The sequence below is a fragment of the Triticum aestivum genome, chromosome 4B (genome assembly GCF_018294505.1).
Source record: "Triticum aestivum cultivar Chinese Spring chromosome 4B, IWGSC CS RefSeq v2.1, whole genome shotgun sequence".
Lineage (NCBI taxonomy): Eukaryota > Viridiplantae > Streptophyta > Magnoliopsida > Poales > Poaceae > Triticum > Triticum aestivum.
In genome coordinates, this window is record NC_057804.1 from 109,155,180 (window position 1) to 109,165,966 (window position 10,787).

Below are 10,787 nucleotides of genomic sequence, written 5' to 3' on the forward strand. Positions count from 1 at the left end.
ATTCTTGTATTCCAGATTCCAGATTCTGTAACTGCCACATATATTGCTACGATTGATCCGGAGCGTAACATATGACCAAAATGGCTGACTTTCTACTGCAGTGAACATGAAAATCATCAGAGCTCATGATGGTGGTATAACCCAGACCACATTTCTATGTATTCCGAAACACCGTTAAAGAGGGGGTAATCCATATGCAGTTTAGATGTGTAACTGAAAACATGGAAAACCGTGACTCCTCGAGCGGCTGCATCTGAACACCACAAGAGCACAAAAACCACAGGAGCAACAAGAGCTGCTTCTTAGAGCAACCCCGATGGTTGTTGCCGTATCCCTATAAAAACTACTCCCTTCGTTCCACAATGTAAGACGTTTTTGTAAGCTATGTCAAAAACAATTTAGGAATCTTGAAAAAGAAAAAAGATTACCTTAACATTTCAGGACCTACGGCTCAAGTGCAAAGGAGTTTCATGTGGACGCTCGTAATATGAACTTCTGAAAGGATTCATTGGCCACACATGCAGGAGTTTGGGCTCGTTACATCGCCGGAAAAATTTCTACTTTCACACTTCCAACATAAACAGTCATCACAGAAAATGAAAAAAAAACATGTTCTCCTAATTGCTTTTAAATATGCCACTATATAGTGCTTTTAGTGCCAAATAAACCTATTTTCCCTTGACACCAAGAATCAAACCCTCCAACCTTAGCCCTGCGTCGTCCCACATCTAGGTTCAGGCCACTTAATTGGGCCCATAATAATAATTATAAAATCACAGGAGAAAACAGGGCTGCTTCTTACGACAGCATAACATTCCCACAGGAGACAGCATTCTTCAAGCCAAGAGACCAACATTGAATGACACTTCCTTTTTTTCCAGAAATTAGAGGCCCACATAAGTTTAGTTTCATGTGGCTGACTCAAGCATTTAACCAAACAGTAACTCAAATATGTCAGCCCGACATATCCAACAAGTACGGTTTGTGCTCAATGTAAGCAGGACAATTCGCAGCACAAACACATAAACATGATGACTTGCACCGCTCCTACTTAAAACTGCTCAACAGATAAGAAGGCAACATACTAAACTGAAACGCAAGTCTCTGGTCTCTGACCGGCCGCATGATAAGGATGAATTGAACAACAACAACCAAACTTGCAATCGCCATGCTTAGTTACCGCTAACGAAAGCAGACCAACTTGATAGTAGTAGCTCCAAAAAAAAGGCAACAGCAGCACACTCCAGAAGATGGATTTGTCCATTATGCATTGTACCACTGCTGTGCGGCGCATCGGCGATCAGTTAGTCCTTGCCAGCGACAACATTCTGCCACGATCTGTAAACATACCAAGCACAAAACTCATAAGCAACTTAAGAATTCAAAACTCGCTGTGCCATGTACTTGTTATTTTGTTCAAGAGATTACAGGAATGGATTTCAGATATCAACTTCAGCCATGCCAGAAAGTAACATATAGTTTTTCAAGAAAATCTAAACCAAAGGCAACAGAACAATATCATACCAACATGTTTATTCAATTATTTAGCAATATCCAATTTAGCCTAGCAGCAAGTTCATGCTTCACCCTCTACTTGACCAATAAACGGCTCTAGCGAAAAGAAGAAAACAACTTTATAAGTGGTGCATTTTATTTTAGAACAGCATAACCTTGAGTCCTTGACAATACTTTCCAATGTTTGCAGTACAAGCGTAAAACATCTGAGTTACATGCCCGTTAAACTAAAATCGGTTCTTCAGTTGATTTAGAGATGGTATATGTTTTATGGTGAGACTAAATAACAACTTGGATCCCTGTATTTCAAATTGTAAGTCCAAAACGTCTGACAATGCTACTTAGCCCTTTTGAAGACGAGAGCAATACTGAACATCATATTCAACTAAAGAGAAACAACATAGACTACACTTAAATTTAGTTCCAAGTAGCCAAGCCAAGCACTATCCAAAAATTAACTGAGATATGCCTGGCATATTAAAAACTTTTCAACACAACCAGGATAATTTCGACAAAGAAACACACACAATCGATTATAATGACTTGTACTATCTGTATGTAAACCGCTTAACATAAAACAAAGTACTCAGAGATCAGTTAGTCATAACGACAACAATGTGCCATGATCTGAAAAGATAACATACACAAAACTAATAAGTAACAGTTCAACTCAGCATTCCACTTTGGTGAGGTAAGTGCTAGTACTAATTCTGAGGGTTACAAGACTGAGCCTGATGTGAGCTATAGCTATGCTAGAAAACATAAGAGTTTACAGAAAGAAAATCTGAAGCAAGGTTGCAGGATAATACAAGAGCATGAAGTTTGTGTGTGCATTTAGCAATAGGACCGATGCATATCATGGCCCTTAGCAACTACTCCCTCCGTTCCTAAATATTTGTCTTTTTAGAGATTTCAATGGACCACCACATACGGATGTATATAGACATATTTTAGAATGTAGGTTCACTCATTTTACTCCGTATGTAGTCACTTGTTGAAATCTCTAAAAAGACAAATATTTAGGAACGGAAGGAGTACAATATGAAAGCAAAATTACATTCTGTTTCCCCATGCCACATATTCATTTTTCACTAGCATACACAAACTTGTACTGATAAGTGTGGAAGAACCAGCGCCAACTATGTAAGCAAACATACAGAAGCTGTAAAGAAAATGCATGCCGAGAGACAGGCAAGAGCCAGTATCATACCTGGAGTGTAGAAGCTCATGTAAGGTAGGACGCTAAAGTAGACTCCGGCCTCGCCAACGTTCCTGACCAACCCTGACTTGAGCTTGATCATAAATAAGCCAACACATGTGCTGATGAAGATGACACCCACACCCTCCGCAAAGCCGACCACAACTGGTTTGTCATCAGGATTGGCAACAGGAATTGTTTTCTCCAGCTCAATGACCCTGCATTGTACCCAGTCAGCAGCTTCTTCTGTATCCACCTTCCTTGACCACATATAAAGGCTGGAATCCCGAGTGCAGGTAAAGCCCAGTGAACTGTTCTCCGTCACCATGAGAGAAACGTAGTACACGTCCTCTGCCGGTGGGTCAATCATGGATAAGCAATTCTTGCCCAAGTCATACTTGACGATTGGATTACCCCACCGAACTGTGAAGTAGACTGCATCTCCAACAAGGGTGCCTCGCCTAGGCTGGAGATAGGGCGTGTAGTATGGCCTATCTGCAAGCCCCTCTCGCATATGCTGGGCAAAGACTTCACAGCTCTTGTCAAGACACACTGGCACGCTCCACACGCCCGTCTCTGATGAGTAGACGCTCGCAAATATGGTATCTTTGTAGTCGTGGGTGGCCGCGAAGACCACGCGGAAGGGGCCGCCGTGGCAGTCGAGGTGGTCGCAGCCGTCGGCGGCGCAGAGCACCACCGCAGATTCGATCAGCCAATCGATGTCCGGCGAGGGCACACCGTGGCGCTCGCCCGTGACGGGATCCCAGACGAGGTAGTCCGCATTTTCGTCCGTCCTCATATATATGAGGACGCGGCCGTGGCGGCAGTCGAGGGCGCGCTCCCAGGGGTCGCCGGAGCTCGGGTGGGGGAAGTCCGGCACCGATGTGGTGGAGGCGAAGCGACGCGCGGGGCGTCCTTCGAGGACCTGGAGCCTGTGGAGGAGGCCGAGGAGGGGAGGGGTGCCGTGGAAGGTGCGGTAGCGGCGGAGGAAGCCGGGGTCGCAGAGGATGCGGAGCCACGTCTTGCAGACGAGGGCGGCGCGGAAGAGGTGCTCGGGCTCGTCCGGCGGGAGGCGGAGGAAGATCTCGTGGATGAGGTCGTCGATCAGCGGCGGAGGCGGGAGTGACGGCGGCATGGTGCGCTCGTGGACGGCGGAGCGAGGTGGAAGCGAGGGTTTTGGGTGGGGATTGGGGAAGGAGAGTCGGAGCGGAGTGAGGCAGGCGCAGCCGCAGCCGCACAATCGTCTTTCTACTCGGCTGGGTTCGACCAGAACCGGTTTGAGCGCATGAGTTGTCTCACCATGTTTTTTTCTGAAAACACTCCCTTCCAGCCGGATGATGGTTCCCTCAAATCAGCCGGGTGCATAACCGTTCGATCATATCTTATCATGCAGGAGCGGTGCTACGTGAACGACAAATATTTGGACGATTTGTGGACGATGGTTACATCGAACGGTAGAATCTTGTCCAACGCCGAACAATAGCCGCTGGATTCATTAGTCGTGCACACATCGTCCATTGTTTGTCGTGTCTAAAGCAATTTCGATCATGCAGTGCGCGTAGTGATCCAGTCAACAAACGACGCCTCTCTCTGAAACATCCCGCACGAACCGTAGCCCGGCCCACCACTCCTCCCTATTCTCAGTCTCCACCACGGCACCACCGATGCATGCTCTCTCCCTCACTGCCGGCGAGCAGCGAACTCTACCCCACACATGTGCTGCAATGAGGGCCGCCTCTCGGTGCTGTGAACCAGAGAGAACCAGTGCAACTAGTGGAACGCCACGGTGCTACGAATCATCACTAGGGGCCGCGGGCGCCAGGGCATGCGAGCCGGCGAGCACTAGGGGCAGGCGCGGCGTTGCGACGCCATGCTGCAGGGAGGGAATGCTTCAATAACTAGGGCGACGAGGCATGCCATGACGGTATTGACAACCGCGACGATGCAATGAGGATGCTCCAATGGTCGCGACGAGGCTTCGAGGACCATGACGCCGTCGATGATTGTGGAGATTCTTCAATGACCACGACGACAGCTGTGCTTCAATGACCATGGCAATTCTTCCATGACCGTGACGACTTCGACGGCCACGACAATGCTTCAACGACTAGGGCGACAGGGCATGCCATGACGTCGTTTGACGAGCACGATCATGCAACGAGGCATGTGATGTCTGCTAGAACTACATCGGTATTCCCCCAAAGAGGAAGGGATGATGCAATATAGCGACGGTAGGTATTTCCCTCAGTGACAAGACCAAGGTTATCGAACCAGTAGGAGAACCTCCTCACACCATGTAAACAACACCTGCACACAAATAACAAATACTCGCAATTTGACGTGTTAAAGAGGTTGTCAATCCCTTTCAGGTACGACGCCTCAAGATAGGCAAATAAAGTGAGATAAAAGTGGTAGACAGGATAAATAGATCGTAGAACAAATAAATTGCAGCAAGGTATTTTTGTATTTTTGGTTTAATAGATCTGAAAATAAATGCAAAGAAAAATAGATCGCAAAGGCAAATACGATGAAAAGAGACCCGGGGGCCGTAGGTTTCACTAGTGGATTCTCTCGAGAAAAATAGCAAACGGTGGGAAAACAATTACTGTTGGGCAATTGATAGAACTTCAAATAATCATGACAATATCCAAGAAATGGTCATTATATAGGCATCACGTCCAAGATTAGTAGACCGACTCCTGCCTGCATCTACTACTATTACTCCACACATCGACCGCTATCCAGCATGCATCTAGTGTATTAAGTTCATGGAGAAGCGGAGTAATGCAATAAGAACGATGACATGATGTAGACAAGATCTATTTATGTAGAAATAGACCCCATCTTGTTATCCTTAATAGCAATGATACATACATGTCGTTTCCCCTTCTGTCACTGGGATCAAGCACCGTAAGATCGAACACATCACAAATCACCTCTTCCCATTGCAAGATAAATAGATCAAGCTGTCTAAACAAAACCCAAATATCGGAGAAGAAATACGAGGCTATAATCAATCACACATATAAGAGATCAAAGAAGACTCAAATAACTTTCATGGATAAAAACATAGATCTGATCATAAACTCAAAGTTCATCAGATTCCAACAAACACACCGCAAAAAGACTTACATAATATGGATCTCCAAGAGACCATTGTATTGATAAACAAGAGAGAGAGAGAGAGGAAGCCATCTAGCTACTAACTATGGACCCGAAGGTCTACAAAGAACTACTCATGCATCATCGGAGAGGCACCAATGGAAGTGGTGAACCCCTCCGTGATGGTGTCTAGATTGGATCTGGTGTTTCTGGACTCTACGGCGGCTGGAATTGTTTATCGTTGACTCCCCTAGGATTTCTGGAATATTGGGGTATTTATAGAGCAACGATGTGGTTTAGGGGCACCCGAGGTGGGCACAACCCACCTGGGCGCGCCTGGGCCCCCAGGCGCCACCCTGATGGGCGTTGCCCCCCTCGAGGCACCCCCCAGGTGCTTTCTTGGCCCACTGGATGTCTTTTGGCCCCAAAAAATCCTCAAAAAGTTTCGCTGCGTTTGGACTCTATTTGGTATTGATTTCCTGCGACGTAAAAAACATGCAGAAAACAACAACTGGCACTGGGCACTATGTCAATAGGTTAGTACCAAAAAATAATATAAAATGACTATTAAAATGGTTGTAAAACATCCAAGAATGATAATATAATAGCATGGAACAATAAAAAATTGTAGATACGTTGGAGACGTATCAACATCCCCAAGCTTAATTCCTGCTCGTCCTCGAGTAGGTAAATGATAAAAACAGAATTTTTGATGTGGAATGCTGCCTAACATGTTCATCACATTTCTTTTCTTTATAGCATGGGCATATGGACTTTTATATGATTCAAAGCAATAGTCTAGTTTTGACATGAAGACTTTAATACTCAAGCATATCAACAAGCAACCATTTCTTTCAAAATACCAATACTAAAGTTGATCCATTCATGAAACACACTCGAATATTAGCTACACTCAATGCTCAAATACGATCATAGTGCCCCTTAATTGGTGCTTTATAAGAGAAGATGGAGACTCAAATTCAAAATAAAAATTGCATAAGTAAAAGAAAGGCCCTTCGCGGAGGGAAGTAGGGATTTGTAGAGGTGACAGAGCTCAAAGCTTAAATTGGAAGATAAAAATATTTTTGAGAGGCATAATTTTCCCACCAACGAAAACGACTTAGAGATCTCAACACTTTCCATGCTAGATACATCATAGGCGGTTCCCAAATAGAAAATAAAGTTTATTCCTTTTTCCACCATTACTTTCACTTTCCATGGCTAGCCGAATCCACGGTTGCCCTCCATACCAACACTTTCCAAGGAATTTATTATTTGACAACATAAAGTAAATTCATTTTTCATTTCGGGACTGGGCATCCCTAACACCTTTGCCGTACTCTCGTGCAATGACAAGTGAATAAACACTCATCGTCAGAATAACACATCTAGCATGGAAAATATTGGTCACCCTTCACCGCCTTGCGAGCGGTAGAGCACACAAAAGAGAAATTTATTTTGAAAATTAGAGATGGCACATGCAAATTTGCTTAGAATGGCATGGAAATACCGCATATAGGTAGGTATAGTGGACTCATACGAAAAAACTAGTTTAAAGAGTTTTGGATGCACAAGTAGTGATCATACTTAGTGCAAAATGAAGGCTAGCAAAAAGATTAAGAAGTGACCAACCAAAAAGCAAAAAATCTCATACCCAAACATTAAGCATAAGTAACAACGAATAATGCACCATAAGTAGGATATGAATTTCATTGCATAATGATACGTCTCCAACGCATCTATAATTTTTTATGTATTCATGCCATATTTATAATATTTTTACATGATTTTGGTATGATTTGATTAGAACTAACCCGAACTGACGTTGTTTTTAGTAGAACTACCGTGGTGTTGTTTTTGTGCAGAAATAAAAGTTCTCGGAATGCGCAGAAAATCAACGGAGTTTTTTTCTGGAAAATATAAAAGATATTGGAACGAAGAGTTATCGGAGGGGAGTCCCGTGGCCCCCACGAGGGTGGAGGGCGCCCCTCCCTCCTAGGGTGCACCCCCGCCTCGTGGACTCTTAGTGGGCCCTCCTGACTTGTTCTCGACGCCAACCACTCCTATAAATCCCCAAACCTCCAGAACATAACCTAGATAGGGAGTTCCGCCGCTGCAAGCCTCTGTAGCCACCAAAAATCAATCGGGACCATGTTCCGGCACCCTGCCGGAGGGGGGATCCATCACCGGTGGCCATCTTCATCATCCCGGCGCTCTCCATGATGAGGAGGGAGTAGTTCACCCTCGGGGCTGGGGGTATGTACCAGTAGCTATGTGTTTGATCTCTCTCTCTCTCTCGTGTTTCTTGGTTTGGCATGATCTTGATGTACCGCGAGCTTTGCTACTACAGTTGGATCTTATGATGTTTCCTCCCTCTACTCTCTTGTAATGGACTGAGTTTTCCCTTTGAAGTTATCTTATTGGATTGAGTCTTTAAGGATTTGAGAACACTTGATGCATGTCTTGCGTGGGATACCCGTGGTGACAATGGGGTATTCTATTGATTCACTTGATGTATGTTTTCGTGATCAACTTGCGGGTTAAGTGACCTTGTGAACTTATGCATAGGGGTTGGCACACTTTTTCGTCTTGACTCTCCGGTAGAAACTTTGGGGCACTCTTTGAAGTTCTTTGTGTTGGTTTGAATAGATGAATATGAGATTGTGTGATGCATATCGTATAATCAAACCCGCGGATACTTCTGGTGACATCAGAGTATCTAGGTGACATTAGGGTTTTGCTTGATTTATCTTAAGGTGTTATTTTACTACGAACTCTATGGCTGTTTGTGACACTTATAGGAATAGCCCAATGGATTGATCGGAAAGAATAACTTTGAGATGGTTCCGTACCCTACCATAATCTCTTCATTTGTTCTCCGCCATTAGTGACTTTGGAGTGACTCTTTGTTGCATGTTGAGGGATAGTTATATGATCCAATTATGTTATTATTGTTGAGAGAACTTGCACTAGTGAAAGTATGAACCCTAGGACTTGTTTCGAAGCATTGCAATACCATTTGTGTTCACTTTTATCATTAGTTACCTTGCTATTTTTATATTTTCAGATTACAAAAACCTATATCTACCATCCATATTGCACTTTTATCACCATCTCTTCGCCGAACTAGTGCACCTATACAATTTACCATTGTATTGGGTGTGTTGGGGACACAAGAGACTCTTTGTTATTTGGTTGCAGGGTTGTTTGAGAGAGACCATCTTCATCCTATGCCTCCCACGGATTGATAAACCTTAGGTCATCCACTTGAGGGAAATTTGCTACTGTCCTACAAACCTCTGCACTTGGAGGCCCAACAACGTTTACAAGAAGAAGGTTGCGTAGTAGACATCAAGCTCTTTTCTGACGCCATTGTCGGGGAGGTTAGTGCTTGAAGGTATATCTTTAGATCTTGCAATTGAATCTTTTAGTTTCTTGTTTTATCACTAGTTTAGTTTATAAAATAAAACTACAAAAAATGGAATTGAGGTTGCCTCATATGCTTCATATTTTTAATGTCTTTCGTGAAAATGATGGAAAAGAAAATCGTGCTCAAGTGTTAGAAGAAGAAGTCTATAAAATGTTTGGCATAAAATCTTTTTATGATGAGCATGATTGCAATGTTATTAGTATGAATTCCTTGAATATCCATGATGCTAATGATATGCAAAGCCACAAGCTTGGGGATGCTATGTTTGATGGAGATGCTATTTTTTGTCCCCCAACACTACAAAAAAAGACACATCCATGACATTTTGGGCCGAACGAAAAAAATTAGTCATACATATGACACTTCTATGATGATAATTGTGACAAAACCCGGTATCATCATAGATGTGGTGGGCTCCTACTTCTATGACAAAAAATCATGACAAAAAAAATGGGATTTTCGTCCTGGGTGGGCCGGAGACGCAGCTGCATGACATTCTTTGGGCCGTCCATGACGGAAAAAACCATGGTAGAAGCGAGGGGAGGAAAATTTCGGCGAGTTGCCGGCTACGGTGGGAGGTCGGGGGCCGAGCGATGCGCGTTTCTCTCGTACACGTACGCGCGTGTGTGCGAGGCGTTGGCTCTAACTAAACCCGAGCGAGGCATTGGGATCTAACTGAACCCGAGCGATTGCACTGCAGGCTACGCGTTACTGAACCCGAGCGATCGATCGATGACTGTTAACTGAATCCGATCGAGCGATTCCTTCGCTACTGCTAATGGAAGCCGATCGATTGGATGAACAGTGAGTGTTGCGGGGGGGGGGGTGGATGAACAGTGAGCGGTGGCGTTGCCTCTGGATGAACAGGACCCCGTGGTGTGGAGGGCTAGATGAACAGTAGACGGTGGAGGGGTGCCCGTGGAGGGGTGGTTGAACAGGACCCCGTGGTGTGGAGGGCTGGATGAACAGTAGACGGTGGAGGGCTGGTTGAACAGTAGACAGTGGAGGGGTGGTTGAACAGTAGCCAGTGGAGTAGCGCGCGGTGGAGGCTGGATGAACAGGAGCCCGTGGAGGCCGGAGGAGGTCGACGGTAGCCCGTGGAGGCTGGAAGAGGTCGACGGTGGAGATGAACAGTATCCCGTGGAGTCCCGTTTTGCGGTACGCCACACCCCCTCCCGATGAACAGGACCCCCGTTTCAACCGTAGGAGTCCACGTCCGATGGAAGTCATTCCTTGACCATGGAGATCGGATTGAAGTCGACGGGCATCATGCACGCCTCCATATCATGGTGAGCCAATCTCGCAAGACCAGATAGCAGCAAGCAGGGTGTCTTGAAAAGCTTAGGCCTCGCTTCAACGATGGCCATGTGCATGTCCCTCGAGCATGCAGCCAGCCGCAGGGCGGTTAACATATCCATACACGAACAACAGAGGTCGAGGATGTCATTGGGGAGATTGCTCCAATCGCGGCTCATATGGATGTTGCGCGGTTTGCGTTCGGCCATGGCGGAGTTTGGAAGGGGGCTTGATTTACGGGGGAGA

The 10,787-nt window shown here is 45.2% G+C and overlaps 1 protein-coding gene across 1 annotated transcript; it reads right to left on the bottom strand.

Moving 5' to 3' along the window:
* Positions 1–847: 847 nt before the first annotated feature.
* On the bottom strand, positions 848–3,961 carry LOC123091324 (uncharacterized). Its single transcript, XM_044512808.1, has 2 exons — positions 2,726–3,961; positions 848–1,338 (listed from the first exon to the last, which is right to left on the bottom strand). The coding sequence occupies exons 1-2, from the start codon at positions 3,846–3,848 to the stop codon at positions 1,301–1,303; spliced, it is 1,161 nt and encodes a 386-aa protein (XP_044368743.1). The 5' UTR covers positions 3,849–3,961; the 3' UTR covers positions 848–1,300.
* Between the last annotated feature and the right edge of the window lie 6,826 nt (positions 3,962–10,787).